At 39.1% G+C, this 15,184-nt stretch overlaps 1 protein-coding gene across 1 annotated transcript; it reads right to left on the reverse strand.

Moving 5' to 3' along the window:
• Positions 1 to 630: 630 nt before the first annotated feature.
• Positions 631 to 3,682, reverse strand: LOC149071531 (uncharacterized). Its single transcript, XM_089247711.1, has one exon. It carries the CDS (start codon positions 3,426 to 3,428, stop codon positions 2,061 to 2,063), a length of 1,368 nt encoding a protein of 455 aa, XP_089103837.1. The 5' UTR covers positions 3,429 to 3,682; the 3' UTR covers positions 631 to 2,060.
• Positions 3,683 to 15,184: the final 11,502 nt, after the last annotated feature.

Consider the following 15,184-nt stretch of genomic DNA (forward strand, 5'->3'; position numbering starts at 1 on the left):
ATAATAAAGAAAGTTATTCTTTCCTCCTTGAAACTATATAGACATTCATGCGTGAAACAATGCTGCCATCTACCTAATTTAAAAAGAAACTCGAGTGTTTCGATCTATGTCAACAGATGGCAGCACGAATTCGTTTATTACTGTGTCTATAGGTGATATCGTTTTATTTCAACAAGATGTTTATTCATTTTCACATAATGTAGATGGCAGCGCTAGTCGTATTTTCTGGATTGTGGGAGTTTAATTAAAATTTAATTGTACTGTTATCTTCGTCCTATTTTAGATGTTTTAACGGCAATAGAGCGGCAGAAAAATGTCAGGTATGCTAAAACGTCAGTAATTTATGGCACTGAAATCATAATGGTCATGAATAGGCACCGAATCCAAAATTAAGGAGATATTTCTCTCCAATCTAAACACAAAAATTTGAACTAGGGTGTCCATTACGTGACATGAATTCACGATTGTCCCTTATTTTCTGATCAACATCGGTTTTGTATCACGATTTCGCTGCACCCACCCCCACTCCTATCTTGATATTCAATGCAATTATACAGGCTGTTCCAAATTGTTTGCGCAGCAGATGAACAAAGTGAGTCCAGCAAATGAAAATAACGAAACCAATTACTGTACAGATCTTTAATGAAAGATATCTCTCGTGAACAAAATACATGTACAGACACAAATATCGCAACATTATCGACACTCAATGGACTAGTAGAAACACTCAGTATATACAAACACACACACAAAACAAAAACAAATAAATATATACAATCATCGCAAACAAAGAAAAAAATCGAGATAACATTGCACGACCAGCGCACACGAACACACAACACAAAAAAATATACAGTTTAATACTTTCCCCAGGTCAAAATACACATTTCGGACGCAGTCTCTGGTGCGCATGGCCACTTAACGACATCACACTTCAATGACATCAACGGTCACCAAATCACTTTATAAACAGATACGATAAATTTGTGGCTATAGGACTAACAGGTAAGTGACCATATGACTCGTATTTTGCGGAACATTTCCGTATTTTTCGATCTGCTTTAAAGCCGGGTTTTCCTAGAAGTAGAATTTCAGCGCCGGGTACAGCGCAAAAACGCTGATTGGTCAAAAAACCTGAAATTCAGGTTTTTTGACCAATCAGCGTTTTCACGCTACGCGTACCATAGAAAACCTGCTCCTAGGAAAATCCGGCTTAAACAAAAAAATGAAGCGTTTTTTTTTTTTTTTGAACTAACCGAACGATGGCCCGGTCCATATTCAGGGACCAACCTTACTAGAAATCGTTCGCTTAAATTATTTATTCACATTGTTATTGCTAGTATTCATCTCGCGTGTTTTTTTTGTCTTGAAATGCATCATGAAGCGAATCTCAGCAATATAATGGGAAATGTCCTATATATTTTTTTTTCTAGAAGAAATATGGTCACCCCCCTGATTATACGGTATTTAATTAGGCTGTAATGGAGGGAGGAAGTAAAAGAAAAGTCTCAGAGAAGTAAAAGAAATGTTGTTATTATTATGAATAAATATATATCATTATGAGATTATTATGTTATTATTAGAAGGTCATGACTCCCATATCTAATTAGTTATAACTAAGTATAGCTAAGAATGGGGACCTACGAATGCAAGCTAATAGCAAAATTGACCGAAAATAGCAATTGACAGCAAAACAGACTGAGCATGATTTTAACATGCGCAAATAGTCACTGATGGTACTCTTGATTCCTACTTTGGATTCCTCAGGATCCCCTTTCCCCCAGGTCAAAGTTAGGCCGCGGCCACGGGTGCGAAATCTCAAAATAAAATGAAGACGCTTATAGGAGCCCTCGGATGTCAGGTACCAATCAATGCCTTTGCAGTTTTTTTTACAACACAACATGGTATAGGTTCAAAAGACTTAATAAGTAATGTTCTGAAAAGAAATGCCTAATCGATAAGGCTTCGGGCTCGTAGCCGCAAGAAAAAAAGCAATGTAAAAAAAAAAATGTTCAACAACAATAATAATAATACCATAAAACGCACCGTGTTCATGTTTTTCACTCGGCGGTCGGCGGCAGGGTCTGGCGAGTCTGGAAACCCTTGGATCCGTCCGGTCCACGAGGAGTTCTCAGCAGCGGCACCGTGGTGGCCAGTGTCGCCATCATGGCCGAAGACGATGACGAATTCATCTGACGTCGTAGCCTCCAGGGGCTGAGTGAACCACCGGACGAATCGGCCCCGTTGTTGTTATTGGATTCGTTGGCCATCTCGTTGAGTTTGCCGCTGCTGCCAGACTTGGCGGCGATCCGATCCTTGGAACCCTTGTAGTGACCACGATTCTTCAACGAATCGAAGGAAGAGGTTTTGGCCGGGTTATCAGATGGTCGGACGTTGTAGCTGCTGTGTCTTCTATTGAACCAGTTGTCGACAGGTGAGGTAGACAGGTAACCGGTTGAACCGGAACTTCCCAGTGAGCCACTGGAACTTCTACGTTTCTGACCATCGCTGTCCCTGTTGGATGCAGCTGCAGCGGCGGTAGACGCATCCTTCAGGTTTGATTTGGAGCCGTGCAGAGAACGCCTCGATTTCTTTTTCTTCTTGGGACTCGTCTGTTTTGGGCCGTCACCGACTTTTCCGCAGGATTTCGGCCCAGAGTCCTCACCGACTTGAACAACCCTCAGTTCGTTTTCCTTCCCGGTGTCCAATGCGAGGGCCTGCTTGACCGCGTCGTATTCTTCGAACTCGACGACGCCGCATCCCTTGGACAGTATCTCGGGATTCTTGGCGATCACTCTCTTGACGTCGGTGCTGGCAGAGCTGTTGGATTTTAGGATCCTAATCAGGGCTATCTCTCCGCATTTCGAGAACATGTCACTCAAGCTCTCGATCGACAGGTGACCACCGTAGACGAGCACGGTCTTCGACGACGGCGTGAGGAGCTTCGACTCGGAAGTGGTCGTCGGTATTATCTCTGGCAGAGGTGCCACGCGTCGGACTTTGGTCCCGTCCACGTTGAGGGCGAGGGCGTCGGATTTCTTTATGCTCTCGCCGACGGCCTTCCAGTTCCGGCAGAGGCTGCGCACCTTACGGAAGGACGACACGAGTTTCAGACTCACGTAACCTTCCTTGTTACGGCGGACGTGTTTCAACAGGAACTGGTCCTTCAGGATGTTCTCGTCCGAGAAGTAATACTCGACAGTCTCTACGATCTTCTGTGAAGTCTCTTCGTCCGGTAGACTCGCGTCGGAACCGCACTCGATCCCAGAATCCTTGCCCTGATTCAGTTCCAGTTCGGATCTCGAAGTCTTCAGGTAACTATCGCCTTCAATCTCGCTGAGGCTACCAGAGCTGACGCAATCGTCGTTCCTCAGATTCGAGCAACTAACAGTCCTCGGGATCTGTACAATCATATCCACAAGAGCCATCGTAGTTTCCCAACGTAAGACGTATATATTCGGCGAGAGAAGAAGAAGAAGAAGAAAGACTCGTTTATTTCAAGACTTCTTTCCTCGTTCAAATAGAAGCTGCCGTCTCTCTTTCTCTCTCTGCCGTGATAACAGAGATAACAAAAATTATGACGAGGTAGAGATCGGGGCTCGGTATTTATACTTCGGGCCGGCCAAAGCCTTAACATGAGACAGCGCTATTGGATCGCGATTAATGACGAAATAACGTACGAGGCCACGTTGGAAGGCGTGATTCAGTTCACCACAAAGCCGGCAGTGGAGTAATGTTCTCTCTCTCTCTCCTCTCTCCCTCACACACACACACAAAAGTGAGTCAACTGTGTGTGTGTTGGTTTTTGGGCTACGTCACTGTGATACACGTGTAGCGCGCGCTCTTGTTTTATTGTTATTATTATTTTCTTTGGATGGCACTGGAAGCGTGCAATGGCTGCTTGCTTCGAAATCAGCAAATCCTCGAAGCCCTTCTAATGCCCTATTTTTTTTATTTTTTTTTTAATACAAACTTCATTGGCTTCTGAGTTAGGAAAAAGCACGTTCCTGATCCCGTGATCGGCCCTAAAGAGACGGCGGAATTGTTTCAGCTGTTTTTTTGCTTGAATAACTGAATCGAATTATCGATCGGGCCGTATTAAGGCGTCTTGTGTTTTATTACAGGAAACATCGTTATTAATGCCCGATATGCGTTTGTAGGACGTGATCGTGATCGTTATGATGTAATATTGCGTCATGCACCGTTAATGGGGGTGGGTCTCCCTGGACAAAGAGATGCTCTGCTCCCCCCCCCCCTCCCTCAACAGACCTTAAATATCAGGATACACATTAACTTATGATGTTGTATTTTGTGTTTCTTAAAACACTAAACCGAATTATCGATCGGGTCGTATTATTCGGGCGGGTGTCTTCTGTTATGTTACGAAAGAATTATAGGTTCAATAAGTCCATGACCGTTATGATGTAATATTGTCTTGCAGGTCCCCACTGGGAAAGTAAATTCTTTTGGGGCACTTCTCTCGATAGGCTTGAGGAGAACTAATATACTCATTTTATTTAAAAAATTTTTTTGATGGTTAGGGGCCGTTCAAGTATTACGTCATCATCAATGGGGGGGAGAGGGTTTCCGATTTGCTGACTTTTGATGACAAGGGGGGAGGGGGGCGTTTGGATAATGCTTACGTCATCAACCACCCGTTATGAAAACACGAGTTAGGATTCAGGGGCATGAATGAATGAACGCCAGAACTTTGCCACTGGACTTATCCCGTTGCCGAGATCTCTTCCAGCCCAGCTTCGTGGCAGAGTCTGGAACACTTTATTTTGTGTCAAAACAAAAAACCATACAAACTTTTTTACAACATATTTTCCCCGGACAATTGGGTACTGTCACGATTAACAAATTTTGTGGTGATTACAGACGAGATGGGATTAGAAGTTGGAGAAGTTTCGTGGTTTAGTTAAGATGAATGTATGCGTATTAGGATGGAGGTATGTTTTAAAAGCAATTGAGCGCCCCTCCCCCCATGCCATCTCATCTGTTATCTTACACTTGAAATATTATATACACAGGATACAAAAAGAAATGTGAATCTTATTGTGAAATAATATATATATATATATATATATATATATATATATATCCATCGGAGCGAATCATCTCGCTTAATACCTTATTAGTGAGCAAATGGGTTTGATAACTTGCGACTAGAAGCCTGCATCAGTTTTATTGGGTTGAATTCACTCGCTCCGGCGGATTTAATGAAAATATACAAAATAGAAGTATTGTGTGGGGGAATATATACAATTAGGGAGCACCCGTGGCATCTCGCTTAGCACCTTATTCGGTGAGCAACATGAATACGACAATATGAGTACGCACCTGTGTTGTGGACATGAAATGCATGAACAACTTGAATAGAGGAAAGAGAAATACACACATATACACACATTTATATCTATATATGTAAAATTTATTTTCTTTTTGTGTGTGTGTGTGTGTGTGTGTGTGCGTGCGTGTGTGTGTGTGTTCTCTATACAAATCTACAATTTTAGACCGATCGTCGCCAAATTTTTCATATATACCAAATGGGACCCGACTTGAACGATAGGCTACTTTAAAATTTCGTCAGAGCAGGGCAAATGCCCCAAATGGGAAAAAAACTGTCGGGCAACAATGGCTTTTGGGTCTCAACAATCACTTTCGGAACGTTTACTTTTGTTACCGTGGTTCCCTAGAAATGCATTTCAGATGTGTATTTACCTTTACAATGGTTTGCCACTTCTCTAATCCTGTTACCATATGTATAATAGTTTATGCCTTTATAATGGTTTGCCACTTTTTTTGCCACTTTCAATCCTCCCAGTAATGAGACTTTTTGAAAAGATGCTATAATCATTATCAGCATCGCTTTGAGGGTCAGGAAAAGGGTGATTCTCATAAAAATCAGTGTTAAAATTGCCGATTTTACTGTAGAAATGCGGAAATTTGATGGGGGTTTTCTGCCACATCAATAATTCTAAAAATTTTATTGAATTCTAGATTTTTGAAATATTGAGTTCGCTTAGAGATATACGAAGCCCAGGATATTAAATAGGAAGTAATTAGCCCCGGACCTACTTTTGAGTTGGATATTCATGCAATAACATTGATTTCATCTTTTTATATTTATAACTTCTCAATCATGAAAATTAATGTCTCCGTATTGTGTCTTTTAATATTCAACTGCATAAATTCACATAGAGTTTAGGTCGTTTTAAAATTAATTATGGGCCCATGAAGTGCATCGAAGAAATTCCACAGCTTTAATTAAGCATTTTCGGGAGCTGAAATAGGCAGATGGATAACTTGAACTTAAAAATGGGGGGGGGGGGGAATCGAAATACTTAGCGCCCTTAAAAAAGGGAAGAAAATATTTTTATTTCTACGTATCTTTAAATCTAGATTTGTTTATTTTATGAATCATGCAGGAAGTCGCCATACTGGTTAACGTGGACACAATTTGTATGTCAGGACCGTCATTTGGGGGGAGGGCAACGCCCCCAAATGACGGTCCTGACAACGCCCCCCCCCCCGGCTTTTGAAAATTCACTAAAAATGGTGTATATATATACAAATATATATATACATATTGGTTGACTCGATCTGGCTGGTTATATTTATATTTAAAAAAATATATATATATATATATATAATATAAACTACATGTAATGGTTATTATTCGTGTCGTCCCGCCAAGCACCCTAGCTAGAATAGCGGCATGAAGGACACTTGTGGTAATCACATTTACATCATTGTAACGGGAATGTCATAAAAATTCTTGCTCGGGTCCCGTTAGTACATGCTATATCTTGTACATGTAATGGCTATGTATTAGAAGTGGCAGTCATGTGCATGTGATTTTTGTTGTTGTTTTTATCCATTTCTGTTTTTTTTCCCCCACTTATTTTTGTAATATTTAAAACATTATTTTATAAATCTGGTGGACAGATGTCTTGTTTTTCGTTGGCGTGTACATATCTGACAAGGCTTGTAATCCTTGCTGCTGTGTTTTTGTTTTTGATTATTTGAGTGAACCATTGTTTTCTATTGTTTTCGGAATATTTGTACGTGTGTAGATGTTTTATAAATTTGCACTCTGTTACATAGTGAACAGGAGTACCCACCATACCGCAGGCACATTTGTCTGTTCGGCGGCGTTTCCGTTCGTGTAGATATATAGGGAATGGGCCGTGTCCTGCTATGAAGATAGTCACCTCCCTATTCCAGTTTAGTGTGTTGTATGTGACTCGAGGGACAATTTCGTGCACTTTCCCAGCTGTTCTTCCTTGGTCCCAAATTTGTTGCCATTTCTGGAGGGTTGCTTGTTTAAGTTGTCGCTTCAGGAGCGTTAGTGGGAAAGGGTTATCAAATTTATTGTCACAGTTGATTGCAGCTTTGGCTAGAGAGTCTGCTCTCTTGTTTCCAAGATTACCTACATGGGCCTTGGTCCAACCTAGGAAAATTTTTGGGTTATTTAATAGACGCCGCCTCAATACACGTACTATTGTGTTTCTATTTGTTGGATCTAGAACTTCTTGAAGGGAGGAGCGGCTATCAGTTATTATTAAAACTCGCTCTTCTGCTCCCGTTGCGTATTGTGCAGCTGCTTCTATCGCTAACAATTCTGCTTGGAAGTTACTATTGTTTTTATCTAGCGCTGCTTGCCACGTTTGCTTTTCTGTATTGTTTGTGTATACACAATAGGCTGCCGACGCCTTCATCGGTTTTGGAGCCATCTGTGTATATGTGGGTGTTTGCTAGTTTTATATCGGGGCCGTCAATCGAAATTTGATTGGGGATAGTTGAGCAGGAGGGGTGGTGGTGCCAGCCATGCTCCCGTGCTTCAAAGTTATTGGGGTCAAAGTCTAGAAGTTCTGGTTGAATGTTTTTCCTAAACCTAACTGCGTTTGTGTAGACTGCTTCCATTTGGAGCTTTAGGTGTAGTGGGCAAAAGTTGCCTGTGATCACTTGGAGTCCGAGCGTAGCTTTTGTGTCATAGGCTCCGGTTATTGTTAAAAGAAATTTCCTCTATGCGCTATCTAAGGCCTGTTGTGTTTTTTTGGTTGGATGCTTATACCAAGCTGAGGCGCCATGGGCCAAGAATCTCTCGACCACCGTCTTGTAGATAGTGTTCCTAATGCTTTGTGAGATGCCCCAGGATTTTCCTGCTATTTTAGTTCAGGAGGGGAGAGGGGGGAGTAGGATTCAGGGGGCAGAGCTGATGACGAAATTTTGCTGACAGGGGGGGGGGGGTCAAAGAAGGCTAAAAATTTGCTTACGTAATACTTGAACGGCCCCTTATTGAAACCACCCTTAACAGTTACCTCCGAACAACGGCCACATTTTCATGGGATAGAACGGGGGGATTAACTAAAATTAGCTTTAATCCTATTGGATTAACATTAAGGTTAACCTCCGAATAACGGGCTACTTTTGGAAATTAAAATGATTTTTAAAAAAATCCTCTCTTGACATGCTTGGTGAAGGAATTTTTCTTTCTTTATTTTTTTCTTTAAACAGTTTATTTAACATGGTGAAATATTGCAAAATGATGAGGAAAAACAAATTCATCAAGAGATCACGTGGATCTGTACTGATGAACACGAAGTGTTAATAATTATTAGGTCGCTAGGATTTTTATTCTTTAAAAACTTCTGCTCTATAAAAATAATAATATGCTCATAATAATAATAATAATAAATAATATGCTCATAATAATAATGATAAATAATAATAATGATAATGATAAATAATAATAATAATAATAATACTACTAATAAATAATATGCTCTATAAAAATTATTATGCTGTCAAAAAACTAAATGTGCCCTATAAAACGGAAAATATGTTCAAAATATTTTTTCATTCCTATCTCAAATAAGATTAGTTTTAGCAAAATCATATGATAATGAGAAGTGTTGATGCAGTCTAAATTATTTTGAACCATTACTTATAGTTATAAACAGAAAATTCTTCGTTTTTTACTCTCATCCAACCAAAATTTCTTTCAAAAAAATTTCCCTTTTGAATAAGTTTTTCCCCTTACAAATTCAGAATTAATGTGCTGCCATCTATATTGTAATAATACCTAGCCGAGTACGGTATTTAGCTTTAGGAAAGTATTGCACAATATTAGAATAAATAAATAATTCTTTTTAATTGATGAAAACCAAAAATTCCCCACAAACGATGAAAAATTTCCCCCCATTTACCATTTTTTTAGTCAATTTCTCCCCACGAGTTACACCATAACCGACACCGATTCAGATGATTAATCTATTTACAGCCACACACTAGTGTCGTTGAAAAGCAAGTTTTTTTTTTTTATGCTCCAAAAATTCAATTTATGCTCAAAAAATTCAATTCAAGAATAGAACGTCGTTGCTGATTGGTTGAAAAACCTGAAATTCGGGTTTTTCAACCAATCAGCAACGACGTTCTATTCTTAGTCCATAAAAATCCTAGGCCTAAAAGCTCCTGTCAGAGGCAGGAACCAGGAAAAAACCAGTCCGAAGCGGGATTGGAATAGCGAGGAAAAACAATTTGCTTTTTTATAAAAAGATTATGAAAAACGCAAAATATGCCTTAAAATTGTGAAAATATGCTTTATCACGTAAAAATAGCGAAAGGGGCCGTTCATGTATTACGTAAGCAAATTTTTAGCCATTTTTGAACACCCCCCTCCCTGCCAGCAAAAGTCAGCAAAACGCTGACCCCCCCCCCCCCCCCCCCGACAGAAAAATTTCGTCATCAGCTCTGCCCCTCTGAATCCTAACTCATATTTTCATAAAGGGTGATTGATGACGTAAGCATAATCCAAACCCTCCTCCCCCACCTTGTCATCAAAAGTCAGCAAATCGGAAACCTCCCCCCCCCCCATCGATGATGACGTAATACTTGAACGGCCCCAAATATGCAAAAAAATAAAAAAATATGCAAAGACAGAAATATACGAGCCCTAATGATTATACACGAAGTGTAATTGATAATTTCAATATAATTTCAAGGCCAGGCTTTCATAATATAAAACTGAAATTAATTTCTGCATCCCCCATGGAATGAATGAGTGTGCAATCAGGAATACAATACAGTCGAATCCCGTTTTAACTAATACCGTTATAGCGAAAATCTCGTTGCAACGAACACTTTTCTAATCCCCCAGATAAGTTTACCTAGGAGCAATGCAAAAACATTGAATTCCTTTATAACGAAATTTCGTTGTAACGAAGTGACGGTCTCTTGCAGTTCGTTATACCGGGGTCCGACTGTACAGCATTTTTCAGATATTTTCTCACGTATACTTAATGAATTCAATGAATATAAAATGGAGGCAAACAGTAGGGGGGGGGGGGAAGTGTACCTATTTATAAAACTTATTTTTTAGGACTTTTTCAAAAGTGATGTATTGAATAATTAAGGGGATTTGTTAATCATTTTTTCAGTATCGGTATTTAACGGGGGGGAACAAATAATATTGTATGGTAGTTTGTTGTAAAATTTTGGAATGAGATATGTAAAATGGTTTTTTTTCTTCATTGTTTTAGGTATTAAAGGAATGTCCAGGATGTTATTGTACCTGCAGTCGAATCTCGTTTTAACGAATACCTTTATAGTGGAAAAATCTCGTTTTAACGATCACTTGGAATTCGTTATAACGGGATTCGACTGTATTTGATGTCCTTGATAAATTAAGGGGAAGACTGAGTTGAATGTGTCCGGAGGGGTTACTCGTACATGCTAACGGGTGCGCTAGATGCGTTTCAGAAAGCACAAAGCACAAATTAGGGTTAGAATTTGGCAAGTCACTATGCGTTAGACCAGTGTTTTTCAACCTTCCTGAACTCAAGGACCGGTAGAATGTCCGAAACAATTTGACGGACCACTTGAATCCCGTATTGCGTGACATTCCGTTAATTTTGGTTGTCCCGATTTTTTTATACATTGAACATTGAAGGACCGGACACACCCCGCTTCCCATCTCAAGGAGATATCAAAGCGTTCCCGAAAGATGGGTGCATCCGGAATTTTATTAAATATGTATATATATCTATATAAATTTGTATAACAGAATAACAAGACCAATTACAGGAGTATAAATCAACGAAATAATTATGATAAATCATGATCTAAGAATCGAAATCTAAATTGATATTATAGCGTCCTTGGGGCACGTCCGGACTCGATAATCAAATTCCGTTGGTGGCGGTCCGTCCGCGTTCGTTAGTGGTCACTAGTCGTGTAGGCCGTACAACGACGAATCGATGTCATGTTTGCGTCACATGTCCTTGTTCAAGTGTCCAAGTCCGCCAATGTTCGGACACCCAGATGTTTTAGCTCATTCTAGGCACACATTCCTGTTCCATAAGAATCCTACGTCTTAATTCTCCTGGGCAATTAGGAGATTTTCATCATTCCCGAAGCTACATCGGCTGGCTAGCTGGATTATAGGTGGCATTGATTCACCACGTTAACATGTTAAGTGATTATAGTTTCTCCAATAAAGTTCGCCGTTCAACGACGTATCAGTTTCGTGAATTTCCAGTACCCCTACGTGGCCGCAAGTTGTAGACTCTCCCTGGTATCAGCTTTACTGGTCTGGAAGGCTGAAATTCATCCTGCTTCTTCCGTAGTCCACCCTTCTTGTCGTGCAGCAAATATAGGTTACGGTCTAAAAATTGAATCAAATGATTTTTTTATACAATATAGCCATTGAATTTATAATATTTACTAAGGTCATGAATACACACCGTTTTCATAAGGGGTCGTGCAAGTATTACGTAAGCAAATTTTTAGTCATTTTTGAACACCCCCCTCCCTGTCAGCAAAAGTCAGCAAAACGCTGACCCCCCCCCCCCCCCCTTGACAGAAAAATTTCGTCATCAGCTCTGCCCCTCTGAATTGTAACTCAAATTTTCATAAAGGGTGGTTGATGACGTAAGCATTATCCAAACGCCCCCTCCCCCCTTGTCATCAAAAGTCAGCAAATTGGAAACCCCCCCCCATCGATGATGACGTAATATTTGAACGGCCCCTAATATGTAAATTATAATATGATAATTATGACAACAAATGTTCATCTCACATATTTTTCAGGTTCAACTTCTTTTTTACCGCATTTTTTCACCAATTTTAATAGCAATTGGTGATTTTCCTACTTCTGGCAACGTTTTTTTATATGACAATTGGCGATGTCCCGTATGTTACGCTTTTTAAGATCCCAGTTCAACTCATTTTTCTTAATGAAATATGGTCATTTGATCACTCGAATATTTTCTCCCGTGAAATACATATTTGTTTTCTACGATTTCTAGCAACCCTTCATCCCCCCCGCAGCAATTTCAGCAGCAACTTGCAAATTGCATTTGAGGCGGGTTTTTACAAAACTTGAAAAAAAACAACTAATAATCTCAATGCAACCGACAAGATTACTGATTTCATTTTTCAAGTTGTATAAAAGAACTTACATAAAACTTTTATAATATAATCCCGGCCTAACATAACTACAAAGGTTTAGAAATTTTTCACTCAGTTAGAGCGGCATTACACTATAAAAGTTTCAGAAAAGTTCTTTTATAAAAATTGAAAATTACAACCAATAAGCTTATTGGTTGTATTTTCAAGTTTTATAAAAGCACTTTTACAAAAATTTTATAGTGTAATTCCAGCCTTAGAACTAAGTACTGTATTGTTCGAATTAATTTCATCACGTCTGATTGCGGACCACCTATACCATCGTCGTGGACCACCTCTGGTCCGCGGACTATAGGTTGAGAAACACTACCATGGCCACTCTTACTAGACGCAGGGCACGGTGCAAAAGTAATTGTAGGGCCAGAGTCTTCTTAATAATTTCGGCAGCCTGTAACCCCAATTTTATGTATTCTGTGGGAGAAGGGAGTCCTAAACATCCAAAAATTTATTCATCGGAAAAATAAGTAAAATAATAGGCAGAGATAATTCCAAGCACACCCATCAAAATTCAGAATATATAAATGAAAGAAATATTTCCAGCCCTCATTCTAGAATTGATGAAAATTCAGAATTCCAGAATTGATGAAAATTTAGAATTCCAGAATTGATGAAAATTCAGAACTGCAGAATTGATGAAAATTCAGAACTGCAGAATTGATGAAAATTCAGAACTGCAGAATTGATGAAAATTCAGAATTCCAGAATTGATGAAAATTCAGAATTCCAGAACTGAGGAAAATCCAGATTTCCAGAATTGATAAAAATTCAGAATTCCAGAATTGATGAAAATTCAGAATTCCAGAATTGATGAAAATTCAGAATTCCAGAATTCATGAAAATTCAGAATTCCAGAATTGATGAAAATTCAGAATTCCAGAATTGATGAAAATTCAGAATTCCAGAATTGATGAAAATTCAGAATTCCAGAATTGAAAATTCAGAATTCCAGAATTGATGAAAATTCAGAATTCCAGAACTGAGGAAAATTCAGAATTCCAGAATTGATGAAAATTCAGAATTCCAGAACTGAGGAAAATCCAGATTTCCAGAATTGATAAAAATTCAGAATTCCAGAATTGATGAAAATTCAGAATTCCAGAATTGATGAAAATTCAGAATTCCAGAATTCATGAAAATTCAGAATTCCAGAATTGATGAAAATTCAGAATTCCAGAATTGATGAAAATTCAGAATTCCAGAATTGATGAAAATTCAGAATTCCAGAATTGATGAAAATTCAGAATTTATGAAAGAAATAATTCCAGAATTACTTCTCTCTAAATGAAAATGCAGAAAATTCCAGAATCACAGAAAGCTGTAAAAGAAACATCAACATGGTTTGACAAGAATTTTAAGTGAAATATGATTGGCTGAAGTGCGACCAACTTTTGAACTCATAAAACAATCTGCTGCTCCTACAGCCCCCCCCCCCCCGCAAGAGGGACGCCTGGGGACCTGAAGATCAACCTTATTTATAAAATTTTTGTACACTGTTAAATTTACTAAGAAATCAATTCAGTAAGTAAAAAGGGTCCCCTTCTCCTGAATTTGGAGAAGGAAACTGATTGAGGCCCTCATAAGAAAATATTGTCCGGGGGGGCACCTCCTATGGACGAACATAAATTTAGAAACCACTGGTTTATAAAAACTTGATAATAAAGATCTAAGGCCAGGTTTTCCTAGAAGCAGTTTTCTACAGCGCGTGCAGCGTGGAAACTCTGATTGGTCAAAAAAAACTTGAATTTCAAGTTTTCAACCAATCAGCGTGTTCACGCTGCACGCGACGCAGAAATTCTACTCCTAGGAAAATCCGGCTTAAATGATGTACCGTTGTAGGCCTGTCGCTCTGTGCGGGGAGACATTTTTAACGGGAAGCTTCGGATCACATTCGCGCCTCGAAGTTTGGGATATCCTGCACTGGGTATAACTAGGGTGACCATACATCCCGTATTTCCTGGGACAGCCCCGGTATTTTCTGTATTTTTGGCCGTCCCGACTTTTTGGCAAAAGTGTCCCGGTTTTTCCCGTATTTTACACGAAGCCTACTTGAATTTTTATTCTTTATTGAAGTCAAAGATTGAAATTATTTTTCAACTATTAAATTATATTATGATAATTACAACTATAAATGAGGATATTAATCTCCCACATTTGTCTTGGTGAACGTTTTTTTCGTGAAATTCATTTTAATCCACTGCAATTTGCAGTAACGCTTCATTTCCCGCCATTGGGATTTTTCCGTAATTTCAACAATATTTGGCAACTTTGTTCGGTTTTGGCGTCATTTTTGGCGATAATTGGCGATGTCCCGTATTTTCCCGTATTTGGAATCTTAATATACCGTATTTCTCTCGAGGAAATATGGTCAGCCTAGGTATAACTAGGTTCGAAAAGAAAGCATTTTTTGTTAATCAGAAATATTTAACAAGAAGTTTTGAATTAAAAATAGCCTATGGGTCGCGAAATTGATCATATCGTTGATTTTGGATGGCGGCAGGAAAAGGTTAAGAACCTCTGGCTTATGCTGTTCTTTCTCAACGTTTTCCTCGATTTTTCGAATTGAAATATCTCACCGAATATTGCTGTTAAAAACATAGGATCTCTTTTGTTGACCTTGGGTGAGATGAGGCAGCAACCTTATACTTGGAAATTAGAAGCCGGGGGGGGGGGGGGAGCATTTAAAAATTTAGATTTTTTTTTATTTTGTGAC

Source organism: Pholcus phalangioides, unplaced genomic scaffold (assembly GCF_987345545.1).
Source record: "Pholcus phalangioides strain wild (caught in Gottingen) unplaced genomic scaffold, Ppha-v1.0 ptg000018l_1, whole genome shotgun sequence".
Taxonomy (NCBI): Eukaryota; Metazoa; Arthropoda; class Arachnida; order Araneae; family Pholcidae; genus Pholcus; species Pholcus phalangioides.

Coding starts and splice junctions, on each gene's coding strand:
- LOC149071531 (XM_089247711.1), bottom strand. CDS start 3,428: ATGGCTCTTGTGGATATGATTGTACAGATCCCGAGGACTGTTAGTTGC.